At 42.8% G+C, this 16,153-nt stretch overlaps 1 protein-coding gene across 8 annotated transcripts in view; it reads left to right on the top strand.

Annotated features, from left to right (window-relative positions):
* Positions 1–2,382: 2,382 nt before the first annotated feature.
* Positions 2,383–16,153, top strand: part of Igf1 (insulin like growth factor 1) — a 70,474-nt gene continuing 56,703 nt past the window's right edge. Inside the window, exons 1-2 of one of the 8 annotated variants that reach the window (XM_040754249.1) lie at positions 2,383–2,721; positions 7,698–7,854. In XM_040754249.1, the coding sequence (XP_040610183.1) occupies positions 2,659–2,721; positions 7,698–7,854 (220 nt within the window). In that variant the 5' untranslated portion in view covers positions 2,383–2,658. Of the gene's footprint in view, positions 2,722–2,843; positions 2,945–3,619; positions 3,764–4,431; positions 4,582–6,386; positions 6,471–7,050; positions 7,074–7,697; positions 7,855–16,153 lie in introns of those variants that run through there. The other 7 variants (NM_001281833.1, XM_040754251.1, XM_040754252.1 and 4 more) reach the window with 7 other exon arrangements.

Below are 16,153 nucleotides of genomic sequence, written 5' to 3'. Positions count from 1 at the left end.
ACCCCACGGCATGGCATGGTACCACACAACACTGCACGGCACATCACGGCATAGCACGGCACAGGACATCACAGAATATCACAGCATGGCACAGGACATCACAGAGTATCACATCACGGCATAGCACAGCACAGGACATCACAGAGTATCACATCACGGCACATCACGGCACAGGACATCACAGAGTATCACATCACGGCATAGCACGGCACAGGACATCACAGAGTATCACATCACGGCACATCACGGCACAGGACATCACAGAGTATCACATCACGGCATAGCACGGCACAGGACATCACAGAGTATCACATCACGGCACATCACGGCACAGGACATCACAGAGTATCACGGCACTGCACAGTGCCCAGAAAGCCCAGACTTGCAAGCTTGGAGACATGCGGCAAGCTTCTAGAATGTACTGAGACATTAAAGCTCACTACATCTGTCCTGGGAAGAAAGGATTGGCAGTGCTGGCTGGCCTGTGAAGGAATCCAGTGGTAGAACAAGGAAGGGATTGCTACCCGGACTCCTGCCTGGACCCGATTCTCCTGACTGAGAAACTGAGACGTTCTCAGCAGGTCGTTGGTTCCATATTATGTACGTCATTAAGCGGAAGATGGGCTTTTATTTATTTATTTATTTATCTATCTATCTATCTATCTATCTGACGAAAAAGAAAAAGGTCTCCCATATGTCATCGAGCCGGATGCTCCAGGAGGCTTGTTGCTAGAGGGAGCCCGGGGTTTCTCTGTGTGCAGGGACTGCCCGCACAATGTCACACAGCCAGGACCACCCAGTGATGATGCAGTGTTCTCTGAGTCAATGCTACCCACAAGAACTTCCCAGCCCCGTGCCTCTCACATTGTATTCTCTCCTCCCTATGCTCCATTTCCAAAAGAGGTTTTCACCCTCACCTCCCTGAGACACTGTTGCCCCTCCCGCTGTGTACCGCTCATGTATCTTATAGCTGCACGTGTTCAACACGTGGCAGTGAAGTTTTGTGCTCCTTATTGGATTCTTTACAGGTATGTGTAATTGGGCACATAGTAGGTGCTCTTGTCAAATGATACCTAACATCACCCACCACCGGAACAGCCTAACTCCAGGGTTCCAATGTCTGTGTCTGAAAGGTAAACATTGCCATAAAGTATTAAGCACACAGAGGGTTGGAACAAGCCCAAACCCCTTGCAAAATTAAACTGGTTTCATTTGAGGACATCCACCTCTGCAAAGCAGATCTCCAGCCATGGGCAGCATAACGAGGTAGTGTATAGTTTCCAGCTGACCGCTCTCTCCACTGATGTGTTAGTATCTTCAAACCCCTGGAGAGTCGTGAAAGAGCGAGGAGAGTCAGGCTCATTTCCATCTCCCCTGGGAAACCACACCTAAGAGACATCCAAGGAAAGCACAATCGAATCTGGCTTTTGTAACCTTCTTTCATAATTCACTTTCTTATCTATTGCATCTCAAAACCACTGAGAAATAGGTACAAACCGTAGCAACAAAGGATCAGAACTTAATGCTCTACGGTGAAGGCAAGTATACATTATAAATAGCAAAGCAGCCGGCTTGAACCAGGCTGCCAGCCACTTACCCAGTTGAGGGATTTGAATGACATCATAACCCTGGAGAGGGTATTGCTAGCCAGCTGGTATTATTGGAATACACACCACACACACACACACACACACACACACACACACACACACACAGAGTTATGCGAAAAATATGGCCAACAGGGAACCCGTGTGTGCCTCACATACTGTTTCCTTGGGGTTGAGGAGGTGAAAGGCAGCCAGCTTTGTTGAAAAATAAGGTCGTTTTATTTTTCAGTTGGTTCCAGAGCTCAGCATCGTCTTTTGCTCTGCACAAAGCACGACACAGTCCTAATGGGAGCCAGCCCGCTGCTGCCTGCCGTCTATAGGTTTTAGGAAATGAGATCATTCTCCTGGCTTGGCAACTAGGACAAGGGGTCACCGGAGCGCCACCTTTCAAACTAATTTAGCCTGGCCATCTCAAGGCTAACATCGTTGGACTTTCTGGAGATGATCTTTTCTTCCTTTTCTTTTTTCTTTTTTTCTCAAATTTTTATTCGCCCTAAAATATAAAACTGCTCCCTTGTCCCACTTAGATCCTCTAATCCTGGAAGGTGTGTGACAGGCATGTGTACCTTCGTGCCCTGTGGAAAGTTAATCAGAGAGCAACCCCTGTTTTCTATGGCAGCATCAGTATTTAGTGTCTGCTAACCCTGTCAGTAACACACATTCTTTTAAGAGGGAAAAAAAAAAGCTTCTGTGCTCCAGTTTTTTAAAAGCAAAGGTATGATGTTATTTGTCACTGTGCCCAAAAAAGTCCTTACTCGATAACTTTGCCAGAAGAGGGAGAGAGAGAGAAGGCAAATGCTCCCCCAGCTGTTTCCTGTCTACAGTGTCTGTGTTTTGTAGATAAATGTGAGGATTTTCTCTAAATCCCTCTTCTGTTTGCTAAATCTCACTGTCACTGCTAAATTCGGAGCAGATAGAGCCTGCGCAATGGAATAAAGTCCTCAAAATTGAAATGTGACATTGCTCTTAACATCTCTCATCTCTCTGGGTTTCTTCTTGCCTCGTTATTCCTGCTCACCAATTCACTTCCAGACTTTGTACTGCAGAAGCAATGGGAAAAATCAGCAGTCTTCCAACTCAATTATTTAAGTGCTGCTTCTGTGATTTCTTGAAGGTAAATATTTCTTATTCTTTGGACTCATTGGGGAATTGTATTTAAAATGTGCACTCTTTTCTTTTGCCGGGAATTGTTATCCACTTTAGAATTTGCATTGTTTCAGAACTGGGAGTTATTTACAAGTTGCTGAATGTGCAGTTCTGAGGGAGCCGTGAAAAGAGCTCCGGGAGGTGAATGCAATCGCAGAGATATCTGTGTGTACCGGTAGAACTATTGCAAGGTACTTACGCTAAACCTTCCACTTCTACAGGGCTTCCGCGCTGCCGTTTTAAGAGGCTCCTTTAAATCTTGCCTATGGCTCGGGGCTAGAAAGCATGGGTATGAACTTGGGGTGTGCTTTTCTTTTCACAGGTGCAGGCGTTTGCTTTTTAAGACCATGTTCCTGTGTGTCTGTCTCTGTGTGTGTGTGGAATTCGTCAGGACTTTATTTACGAGGCATGTCACAGATTAAAAGTTACATTTTAGACAATAAGAAAGCTTTTAAAATGTGCTTTTTGGAGCCAAGAATCAGGAATTCTCTGCGCTTATGCCCAGAAAGTCAAAGTTAAAGTGAAGTTTAATTTGCTTTTCTGAAAAAGAGCTCTTAGACAACTTGCTGTCTTTGCATATTCAGAAAATTTAAACAGATCCACGCCGTGCTGGGAAAGCAGGAGCGTTCTGGCGGCAGCTTGTCCAACTTTTCTCTTTGGAAGGGGACTTTCGTGGACTGAGTTTCGGCTTGGGTTTCGGGCTGCAAGCCTCTGCTCTTACATTGGGTGCAGTAAAGTCTCTTTAGGTGAATCTGGCCGCGGCTGCCGCTGTCAACGCACTGACTTCTCGTTTCCGATCACTGGCTCTAGTTCAAGTTTCCATTCTCAGCAAAATTATATCCTTGCAGACTTGTGTTTTTTCAATTTGCAAGCACTTTCAAGCCGCTGTCCCTGGCTCCTTGGAGGCAGTTGCCGGAGGGCTTAATTCGTAAACGATCCCAGCCAGAGCAGAGCGCAGCAGCGTTTCTTCGCTGCTTTCAAATGCTTCATGGCTAGGACTTCTTAGGCAAGTAAGTGGCTGGGGAGTTAGGGAGACAGCCTTGTCACACACCTAATTCTGCCCTCCTTGAGATGCCAGCAGGCTCCAGGCACCTTACAGGAATGAAGTCAGCGTTCACATACGCTGTGTGGCCTGGCAGCTGGGCTCGTGTCTCCCTATTTAAGGGACTCATCAAACAGACGGTGGAATGTTACCTAGGCACTCATTGCAAGTTTGGATAATTGTCTCCAAATGAACTTTCTCTCCATGCTGGGTCTGCGGAACAGTTCAGAAGTAGAGCTAGCAATGTGCTTCAACTTTTCCTGTTCCTGCAGCTGGAGATGGCCGAAGGGGGCTGCTGTGTGGTGGTCTTTGAAATGTCATTCAATGAGTAGGGGCCTCCTGCCTAGAGGTGCACAGGTTGGCTTTGTATTTTTAAGTCTCAAGGTATTTCCCAGTGCTTGAGCCAGGGCAAGGTGGGGGAGGGAGGGAAGGAGCTGGAGCTCAGATCACTATTCTGGATAGCTAGGATAGATGGCAGTGCAGTGGAAAGCAGTGACTTTACTGGGGGTGGGGGGTGGATGGTGCGGGGTGGGGGAGGGGGAGGGGGATTGACTCAACTCCCAGCTGTGCAATTTGCTCATTGTTTGAATGGACAACAGGCAGTTTACCCAGGCTCATAGCATACCTGCCTGGGTGTCCAGATGTAACTAGATGCTTTCCCAAACCCCACCCACAAAACAGCACATGTTTTTAAGTCCTCAGTTTTCTATTCACATCGGCCTCATAATACCCACCCTGACCTGCTGTGCAAAAGCCCCGGGGCCTTCCAAAATGACTGCACCTCCTGTGAGTACCCTCTCGTGGCTGCTGGCCTCCCGCTTCAACTGGGGATTTTCATCCTTGGTCAGACACCTGGAATCAATCGATACCCCACTTGTTTGACACAGAAAGGCCTTTGGAAACGTGAATTTATGCATGAGTTTTTGAGGAAAGTGTTGCGAGTTCGGGACTGGGGTTTTTTGTCCTCTATTTCTCAGTCTCTTCCTTGGCCTCTTCCTATCACATCTATGCCTTCTCTCTCTTCATTTTCTTTGTGGGTGATGAGATAAGGGGCCGAGGAAATGGAGAACATATGGGGAGACTTGTTTTGAGCTTCTCTTAGTCCCTACGCAAGTCGGTTACTGTTTTGTGTTTGGGGAACACGATGTGATAAACTCTGGTTCTCTGTGGGTGTGTTGGACCAGTCTCTGAGCTAAAGGAAAAAGTACCAGAGGTCCTAGAATTGTAAGTACTGATATTTATCAGGCAGGGCTTTTCAATACAACTCCACACAGAAAGGAAAATAAAAATTGGTAAAGCAATTTCCAGTTTTTAGCTTCTAGAGATGACTATGTCTTGCTGGATGTAAATGCACTCTCCCTTAAAATAACGATTAAAATGTAGTTTGTGACAGCTCATGACAGTCTAAATTTACAAAGGCTGTGAGATTGAGTAATAGTTCCTGTGGAGTCGGTCCAAACTAACCATTGCAGGTACCTGGCCTTCAGCACTATCTGCAAGTCAGCAGGGATTGGGGGGGGGTATGTTCCAAAAGTGAGTTTGCTGGAATATTATTCACCCTGGGGCTGATCTGCTGACAGCATGTAGGGATGTGTCCTCTAAGACCAACCCAGGGGATTATAGGGCAGCTCTTTCATAAAGAACCATGAAGCCCTGTTGGGTTGGATTTGTTCAGGTTTCCATGAGAAATACTAAAGGGGTCCTTCATTCGTTCCATAACTAAGAGACATGGGTAGATATTAGCTCATTTCTAGGAAATTCTGTGTCTTTGATTGTATAGAGATGGAAAGCTTCCTTGCCAAACTCCTACTGAGAAAATGGACTAAGGGTTTAGCTGAGGCCATCCCTCCTCTGTAGCTGCACGCTCTCTTTCATGACGATATGTCAGTAGGCAGCATTCTTTCCATCTTCAGCTGCTTTGCAAGCACTATTAAGTATTTACCTTGTGCTATCAAGAAGTAGGGGCTTGGGGTTCCTTGCTCCCTCCAAATGCTAGGCTGAAGATCTAGCCAAAATGTGGAAATGTGTTTAAAATAATTGAGCAAAATTTGCCAGGCATGCAGAAATGTTAGGTTGAGAGATCACATAGGACAGGGAAAGCAGCCATAAACAAAATGTCTGGTTCTCATTCTCCTAACCAGATGTGATTGAATGAATGTCCCCCAACTATGAGATTTAAAAAAGCCTCTTTAAAAAAATATAGCTCCATGACCCGTTTCATAGAGTAGGTCACCTAATACCATGTTGGTAACTCTTTTCATGCTGCTGGGGCATATGCATCTGTGAGAGATACAGCTGGTCACCTGCTCACCTTGGGAGCTTTCCTGGAAGAAAGCTCATGCTGACTCCACAAGTAGCGATATGGGGAAGTATTTGTCTTCCTATCTGTCTGTTTCTTAGAATGAAGACAGACTTGAGTCACAGGAACCATGACTTTGGCAGGGATGATACTTGGCTATCAGCCATTGACTAACTTGTGCCAACCAGAGGTCCCTTGATGGATTTTGTTATAAAAATGATAGAATGACACATGAGTGCCTCCAAGAGATTAAGTCAGAATTCCTGTTGCTCAAGAAAAGGCTCTTGTGGGTTTTAAGCCCAGTGCCCTGCACATAGAAAAGTAGTCTCTGTGTGGACCTCTCTGGTAGTGGACTTGAAGAGAGGAACTTTGGAATGTAAGAACTGCTTTTATTTCCTGTTAAAGTCCAGAAAATGATTTCTAGGCTCCCTGACCTCCTGCCGTCCTCCCTTTTCCTGCTTGTCACTCTCCCCCAAGGCAGGCACAGAAACTAGAAACCTCTTCCCAAGGCAGCCATAAAACATGACATTTGCTTCTAACCTCCCCAGACTTTCTGTAGAGGAGCTGTCAGAGCAAACTCTGCTGCCTGCCTTGTCTAATGGCTGGTCATCGGCCCCTTCTTCCAGGGCGGGCCTGAACCCTGTACCCAGGACTTAGGCATACTGGGTTTCCCACCTCTGCCTGCTGCCATTAGATCAGAACTCTACCCTCTGCCCATGCTCCATTGAACCAAATCATAACAGCAGTAACAACTAATAGGAGGGTTTTCCCTCATTTGAAAGTTCTCTCCTCACCTAAGCCTGCATTTTGTTATAGAGGTATAGTCTATGACCTTTATGGTGTTCAAAGAAAGGCATCAGACCTTTCTGTCACTGTGCTTTTGTGAGATGATTTCATTCCTAAATCCTCATGCTTTTCCTGTTTCTGGATTGTTTGTTTGTTTTCCACTTGTGGCTGTGTTAGCTGATAATATTCTCAGGTAAGCTACCTCTTTATCTTCTCCCTCCTTCCCTCCCTCTCTCCCTCCCTCCCTCCCTCCCTCCGTCCCCCCTCCCCACACCCTTACTCTCTGAAAAGCTGTAATGATGTATTTTCACAATACTTTTCTAGCCCGTGTAATCTTAATCTATTGACAGAAAATGACGTCTTGGCTAATTTAGTATTTTGATCAATAATAAATATAATGAATATATGGACCATCTGCAGATAGCCATGTTTGAGAGCATTTAAATGAAAAGAGTTTCACTACAAAGCTGAGCAAATTTAACTTGTGATAATTGAGATGTTTTATCAGGTTCTCAGAATCACATGGGAATCCCCCACTAAAATAACAGCCATCTTTTGTCACCCAGTAAATGTTTGTAGCCCTTTTACCCCATTTATTTGTAATATGAACGCATTAAAAAACAACAGGAGGACTTCTGAAGATCAAAGGAACTAAACATGGGTTATCTGATGTCAAGACAGACTCAGGTCAGGCCCCACAGGGGCCCTTCATGTCACTTGCTCCTCTAGGCCAGAGAGTTTTGATGAATGATGAGAAGGGCATCCCGAGAATCAGGACCCAGGACACCCGACTGACCCTCCCTTTTCCCTCCGGCAGATAAAGATACACATCATGTCATCTTCACATCTCTTCTACCTGGCCTTCTGCTTGCTAACCTTCACCAGCTCTGCTACAGCTGGACCAGAGACCCTCTGCGGGGCCGAGCTGGTGGACGCTCTTCAATTCGTGTGTGGACCGAGGGGCTTTTACTTCAGTGAGTAGCTCTCCTGCACCTGCTCCCTCCATCCTTCCCTGGGTTACGACATTCTGAAGTGTATGGTTTTGAGCATCTACAACTGCAGAGATTGTGTGACTAACTGAATGACTTCCCATGGCTGACAGCCTTCCTCAGGCCCTGAGAGCCCCCTTAAAACAAACATAGCAGGGTTTTGGCGGGTTGGGGAGATTTAGGGTGGAACTTTCTTCCTTAAGAGTTTGCCATTAAGGCTTCCTCTTGAGCCTTTCTCCATCTTTTCTGGTCTATCTCCACTCTCATATCCCTTCTAATGAAGGAATAGGACAGAACAGCCCTGGAGTATTGGAGATTCTGCTCTTAAACCTCTGAGCGCATATGTAAACATACGGAAGACATGCAGGGCTACTTTGAGTGTTCTGTAATTAGAGTAAAATGATAATGATCCTCCCACCCCAAATGCATGTAAACTTGAGAAATGAATTAAATGGAGGACAAATTAGAAGTCACCATGCAATACAAAGCCATCATGAGTGGACAAAAGCTGATCTTTGCCAAGATGTGTTTGTAGATATATAGGCTTTCTCTAACAGCATACTGGAGTGACATGCCAATATGCCCTCTTTGCAAAGTGACCTTGATATTTTGTCACTATTTCATTTTATGTAGTTCTTCCCTGGGTATTATATTCACCTGGAGAGGATTCTTTGAAATATTCAGCATCACATACCTTATAAGTAGGTCTCAGACATAAGAAAGTCAAATAACCAGTGGAAAAGAGGCAAAGGAGTCAATGTCTGTAAATAACACCCGCCAACAAGTCGATGTCCACCAAGGGACACCTCCATATCACAGTGTGTTACAATGTAGTGAAAAACAGAAAGACAGGTGTGAATGCTATACATTCTCCAGGGTTCCTATCAATCACATGCAGACGGTTGACCTCAGTGACCCACTAAGCTTTCTTTGCACAGCTACTGTGATGACTCAGGTTTTGAAGCCTCTTGTCTTCTCTCTACATATGCCAGTCTCTCTTGAGGCAGGTGGTAATGGTGTTGGCTGGTGTGGTGTGGTGGTGTGTGGTGTGTGGTGTGTGGTGTGTGGTGTGTGTATGTGTGTAAGAATGAGGCAAAGTTTCTGAATACAAGTCTGGAGATGGGCAAGGGAAGTATTAAGGAGACTGGTAATGTGTATTTGCCATGGTTTTGGCAAAATAAAATAAAAAAGACGAGTGACAGAATATTATCAAAGTGTCAGATGTACTTTTAGCTGTTTGAATGGGAAAATATCCACTTTGTGCTTCCTGTCAGTCCTTTATTCAAATAAGTTCATTTAAAATTCTGGCAATAAAATAGTTCCATCTAGTTCTCTGTTGCAGCATAAATGAATAAGTGCAGTGGATGGGTGATTTTTTTTTAATACCAGACTTGTTTCATCTTTAAAAACATTCTATAGAAAGTAAACATGAGTTGTCAACATGACCACAACATGAATTGTGATCATTCTATAATTTGCTGAAATAGATCCATGCTTTCATTTTGAAAGGTATGAGCGAGTCTCACCTCTGATTACTAAGGACTTTGTCTTGCCTTGGCAACCCACTTGTGCAACATCCTTTCATCCAGATTGCTAATAATTTCCACGTCTGCAAGTGCCCGCCCTCTATTTAGTGCCAGGTTGAATCGTAAAATTTGTCATGATGTCCTCCAGGATTTCCATGCATGGTCCATGACTACCTGATTCTTCTATACCTGTGACATTTGCAGCAGATAATGAAAACTAAGACAAGAAATAATGACTCAACCTGGCCGTTACTTACACGTGTTCACACAGACACTTGAGCATTGAACACTGACAATGGAAATCAATTTGAACAAGCTGAAAAGGTTTTTGCACTTGATCAAAAATTTTAGTAAATGTGTTTAAGTTGTATTTTAATAACGTCAAATGAAAAGAATCCATATAGGCACTTGATATTTAAAACAGGAGACTGGTAATGTGTATCTATCATGGCTTTGGCAAAAATAGAATGAAAAAAGACAAGCCACAGAACATCATCAAAGGGTTCTGGACACAAATGGCTTTGTGAAGCATGGGCCATTGTCAATTCTGTCATTAGGAGTATTTCTTTCTTTCTTTAAAAATCACATTCTGCCTTACAGAATTCCATGGTTTAAACTGTATCCCTTGGCTGCCTTTGTTCCTTAAGCACAAAGGTATTCTTGATAGCTTTCTGTTCAACAACACAATCGTCTCTGTCTGAGAAAAGCTGATCCTTTACATTTCTTTAGTTTACTCAAGAACATTGGGGAATATTTGTCGTACAATAGCACAAGATATAACTGAGAAGCCCAGAGATGAATGACAGCCTGACCTTGCCTTTAAAACACTCAAGTCTAGACATAGGTTAGAAAAAAATGTGTATCGTATGCCATAGGAGAAAAGAACCTTGGGAGAAGAGCTTACATTCTTAGTTCTCTTCCTGAGTATCCCATCCCATTTATGACATGTCTTTACAAGGTTCTGCCCTCTAAGTGAACCCCTCAAAGGCCATAGCTATTTATTTTTAAGATTGCTGTCAAGTGTCTGACTGATACAGTAGTTGTTGGTATTTACCAATTTGAACTGGCAAGATTGAATCCAAGTAAGCTTAATAGAACTGCTTCTGTGGAACTCTCATAGTAGGAACCATCAAGAATTATGACTGCCCAATATTTTAGGACATACTTCTCACCTCATGCCTACCCAGTTAACTTGAAACTGTTTTGCTTTTTTTCCCACTGAATGCGATGTATGTATATCATCAACAAGAACTTAGAAGCTGTACTCTGGCCATCCCTAAGCTACACTGATGGGCTGTTTTGTTCCTGAGCCAATTATTCTCACAGGCATTAACTGTTGTCAACAAATTTTATTGAGCTTCCTTTTCATCCCGAGATTTACTGTGTGTGGCAAAGTTAGTGCTAAGCATTTACAGTCCTCGAAGCACCTTTTACAGGGACGCACTCTCCACTTTTCTGAACCTCCAATTGACACTTACTGGGTTTTCCTCTTGTTTTCAAGGTTTTATTGTACTCATACCATTTTATCTTAAGCTATTTCAACTCTACTTTGGAAGTATGTATTCTGTTAATAGTGGAAGATAGTTTATGATCTTAGTTTGATATCTAAACATTTGAGAGAATTTTGCTTCTATCTTTTTTTGGATAAAACAAAATGTTTAACTAGAAGATGTTTTGGATTCTTTTAGAACTGTTCTAAGTAAGTTGTTTGTTTGTTTGGTAATTCTTGCTTCATGTAAATTGGTCCAATTTTGCAAATGAGTGCACATTCCCCTTGTGCCCAAGTTCTTTGGGAGCACACCAGACATAATCTTCAAAATGCTGTTGTGTGTATGTCTTCCCAGCATAAGTAGAACAGTTGATCCCAAATTAATGCAGCTTCCCTAGATATTTTACAAAATGAAGGACCCAGTGAAGAACTAATTATGGTTTCTTCCCCATGTACCAAAGAAAGAATATGTCACTCAGGCTTGTGCTCTCTTGGTCCTGTGAAGAGAGCAAATATCAGTAGGAAAGAGCCTGTATTAAGTCATGTGCTGGACCCACACAGAGGGTGTCCCACTGTAACTTTGTTTTGTCTGAAGCACACCAGTTGGTAAGATGAAATGAGAGAAGTTAAGCTTGCCATAGGTATAATTTTTGACAGCTATGGTGATTAACCATTTTAACATGCTGTTTGGGAACTTCTGGTATTTCTCCCCTTTGAGGTATGTAAAAAGTTGACAGGCAACCAACCATCTTGAATGGTTTCAATTAAGAGTAACCAGAAGAAAGAGAGGTTCTGGGGTCCTTTCTAGTTTAAGAGTCTATAAACAGTCCCTTAAATAAACTGTATATGCTTTACCTCGGGCGGTCCTGGGGAAAGGAGAAGTAAATCAATTAGAAAGGAAAGTTGGAAACCCTTTCAGCTACCCAGATTTATGGTTTTTGTAAACCATCCCTACAATGCATGCTTATTAAGAACAGATCTGAATAAAGGAATGGCATCCTTCGTGTGTTAAAGCATACTGTTTTTAAAGAGTCTAATTGAAACTTTGCAATCAGTTTTCATTGTTATTGATTGCACAAACCTTCCTCAGACTTCTTCCCTTTGATATACAGAGCTCAGGGAACTACCCTCGACCTGCCAATCATTATCTGTGTGATTTTGGCAGGCATTAAACTTCCTGGGCTGAAATGTCCTTGTCTATAAAACAAGAGGATTTTGTTAAAGTAAACGACACTTAACTTTAACAGATGATGACTAGGTTGTGACAGCAAGCATTCATGCTATTGAAAGGAGAACCCTGAGTTTAACTAGTGACTGAGGAACATTTAGCTTCTTTTGTCTTCTTGACATTATTTCAGTTGGTCCCCAAAGGTAGACAATCCATTCACTTCAAGAAATAAGAGCCAGCTGACCTGCTGTATTTTAATTTGGGTTTTACTTCTCCAAGGACAAACTGGAAACTCAGGGCCACAAACTCCCCGGTCATAAGCCCAAGGTTGTCATCCCTCTCTGCTATCAAGGACGGTCTGATGGCTGTCATCTTTACACTTTCGCATTGCCTTGACTTTCAGAAGCAGTGAGGAAGTCTGCTCACTAGCAAGGAAGAGGACGCTATGAACCTATTAGAAAACTGTTAGGTAGGACCTATTAGATACAGCAGTCAATTTGATACAGTCTGTCCAACGAAAGAAGAGGGGGCATTCAAAAGGACACATGGCTGCCACTAGCTGTGCTTTGGGCCATGTGGATTATGAGATCCATTCACATGCATTTCTTTGCACAGCATCCCTCTGGGGATTCCAGCCACGCATGTGTGTGAGTGCTGGTCCAAGTTAGGGGTGAGTATGATCACTGCCCATGGAAAAACTATGCTCTTTGAAATTGATACATGTGGAAGTGACCTTATAACCTTGCCCTCATCAGTACATTGAGCTAATAGACTACAGATACTGTTTGAAAAAAAGGCACTGAGCTTTTATCTTGACCCTCAAATGCTTGCTACTAAATTTTAAAATATACCCAAGAAGACTTGTCTGTGCGACTAAGGAAGTGATGGTTTCTGTATAAAAACAGAAAACAGCTTTCAGTTTTGTGGCACGTTAATACCTGTGAAGGCTGTCTTCTCCTGGGTGGAGTGCTATAAACAGGAAAATGAAGGTGTCAAGAGCAAAAGTGTGGCCTCCTTTGACAAGAACCCAAGGTCGAGCCTTAGCTCTGCTGCTTAGTTTGGGGAGGCCTTGAAAGAGCTCCTTGACTACATTGTACCTCAGTTTCTTCATTTGTAAAATGGGACCTCCTTATGGTGTTGATATTAAAGTTAAATGAGCTAATGGATTAGAATGTTAGCTTTGAGCAGGTAGTGCCTGACACATAGCAACCCCACATCTATTAGCTAGTGCATTTGTTTACTCTCTTCTTAGACTCAGTTTCAGAATCCACTGTAAAAAATAAGATATCTGAAAAGCCTAATTAGCTATACACTCATAATTTTTTTCACTTGGGGCAGCAGATAAAATTATTAGTAGTAGCAATTACGTGCATCGTCTTAGTCTTACTGACAAGAGGAATGATCTGCTTGTATCCCATTTAGTTTTTCGAAATCTATTTGCCCTCCTACTTTGTCTTTATCCCCATTTTGACAGGCAAAGATGATTATTGCATTAGACAAACAAAGTAAGACATAGGCTGGGGAAATGCTCAGCAGGTCGCATTGTCACGCGAGTACCAAGATGTTGTGACGCAAGTCTACAGTTCTAGTGCTCCAATAAGGAGGCATGGGAAGCAGAGACAGAAAAAGCCTAACCTCCTGCAGTCCAGTGAGTCAACATATACAGTGACTCACACAAGGGGGGAGGCAGAGACTTACACACACATGTTATGGCATGCACACTTGCACTCACACACAGAATAAACACCCAAAACACATACACAAACACACACAAAATGAAATGAAAAGTATGGAGATTTTGAAACTTGATGGATCAGAAACCAAACTTGCAGTTTCTTGTCTCTGTGCAAGATGCTTGATCATTTGGTCACTCACACTGTTTAGAAGGCCACAGTTTTGTAGTCTAGGGAAATGCTCCCCAAATACCAGACATCCTCTGGAAAATAAGTAGTAAGAGCCCTGGTGAAAAAAGCAGCTTGTTTTTCAGCATTTTCTTGAAATGAGGCCTGGGAGGGGACTGTCCGTGTAATGAACCTGCATTTTACCCCTGGAAGATTGAAAAATACCAACAGAGTAAAGAAGGAAAGTTCCTTTTAATCACAGATAGCCACTATAGGAGAAGCTTCACAGAACCCCCTCAGATAGCACGTGGTCTCTTTCCTATGAGCACCACAAAGTCCTGTGTTCTGGGAGCCTTACCCATCATTCACTGGTTGTATTTTCTTTTTCCTCTATCAGAAAACAGTGGATTGGAACACAAGACTTCTATCTGTGTCATGAGTATCTCAACAGGCTGTTTAATGACCATGGTATCAGAAGGTCTCACATCATCAGAGGCAGTTAGACATTTCAGATTCTAGGAAGAGATTGAACATGACTTCAATCTTCTTCCAACTACCTCGTCCAGCACCATGAGATATGCCAACATCTCTTATGCACTCCATCAGAGCCAACCCCATCTCTCCAGGAGCTTTCCTTCAGATTTCAAAGGCCACAGCAAACACACTAACAAGAGGCACAAGGTCTCTCTCCTATGGAGATTCCCCATGGTCCTCAATAGAAGGCCACAAAGGCTTTGACCATTCATGCAGCCAAATGTCTTTGACAAGCATGGTGGCAAATTATCCTGTTTGTACTGAGCTGTTACCCTGGCTTCATTCCATCCCACACCTTTCCATGAATTTTCATAAGCTCTTACATCCCAAAGAATTATTTTGGTTGCCTGGAAAGTTCAAACTTCTTATTAACTGTTAGACCAAGGAGACGACATCACAGAGCTTTGTTTGTCTTTATCTATATGTGAGATCATGTTTAAAACATAGCAAAGAGCTGTTATTTGACATGTAATTCCCTAACTGTAGCAAGTTGTATGCCTATTTAATGCATTGTTTAGTCTCACATTGGCTAGAGCCATTTAAAGAGGCACTTGGCAAGCTGTAGGTTTTCATTCTTGGCATAACTGCCCCTTTTAGTTTTCCACTGAACCTTAGATACCAAGAAAAACCCTCTGCTGGCTTTACATCTGGCACACTGCTTTATGTAATTCACCAGACCTTTTGCACGTGGCCCTCTGTATTTGTCCTAAGGTAATTAATGGCTTTGCAATATTTGATCAGCAGAAGCAGAGACACAAAGAGAAATTGTGCAATGCAGAAGAGACCACACAGTCTTTTAAATTAAAACCTTTTGCTTTAAATGTTCAGACATTCTGCAGGAATAGTAATTTCCATTTCAAAGGAAAAAAACTTATGTTGAAATCCCAGGGAGATACTTAAGAACTTGATAATTGATTGAATATATGCATTTCTATCTCTCTTCTAAAGCTATCTGATTAATGAAAGGAAATAATATTGAACCCTGCTACAAGCTTGGAAACCTTTAAAAATAATCTTATCAACATTAAAACAGAAACCCAGAGAGAAGTGATGTGTTCAAGGTCACATAGCTAATTAGTGGCAATGGGAGATACGTTGATTCCTTTTTATTTTCTGATCCCCAAAACAGCCTTCCTCCAATTGGCAGCAATTAATCATGCCTATGTGAAATTACCTAGTAACTTGAAACAACCAGAAGAGGTGTAACCATTCATTCTAATAAATCCACCTGAGAGTTAACAATCTGGTCCCTTGTGGTAGAAGTATTCCTAAATTAAAGCCATCCCCTGCCTGTCTGTCTGAGTCTATGGGTACAGTGCCTGCAGATGTGCTTTGGGTACTGAAGTGCATTTACGGTTGTAATTTAGACTATTATTGTATATTATGATATTCTGATCCTCTGTCTACTCTCTCAGTGTCAACGTTAGTAGATGTTCTTTGAATGACTTAGCAAAGCTACATTCCTGGAAAATCTGAAAGAGCCTGATGAGTTGCAGGGTCAGGGTTTTGTTGTTGTTTTTATTTTGTTGTTTTTATTTGAGATTTCTCTGTCTCATGCCAAAAGAAATTTACACCTGATTTGTTTTCAGAGGCTCTAGCAAATACTCTATCTGATTTTCTTCTTTGTTTGTGGCCTTTATGGGGTGCTAAGAAAGGCTGTCTGAGGAGCACGGCTAAGCTAAAGTTTGGTTACACTGTGTAAGAGCTGTCAGTCAGTTCTGAGTTT

The sequence above is a fragment of the Mesocricetus auratus genome, unplaced genomic scaffold (assembly GCF_017639785.1).
Source record: "Mesocricetus auratus isolate SY011 unplaced genomic scaffold, BCM_Maur_2.0 Super-Scaffold_100011, whole genome shotgun sequence".
Lineage (NCBI taxonomy): Eukaryota > Metazoa > Chordata > Mammalia > Rodentia > Cricetidae > Mesocricetus > Mesocricetus auratus.
This window is presented reverse-complemented; position numbering and strand designations above follow the sequence as displayed.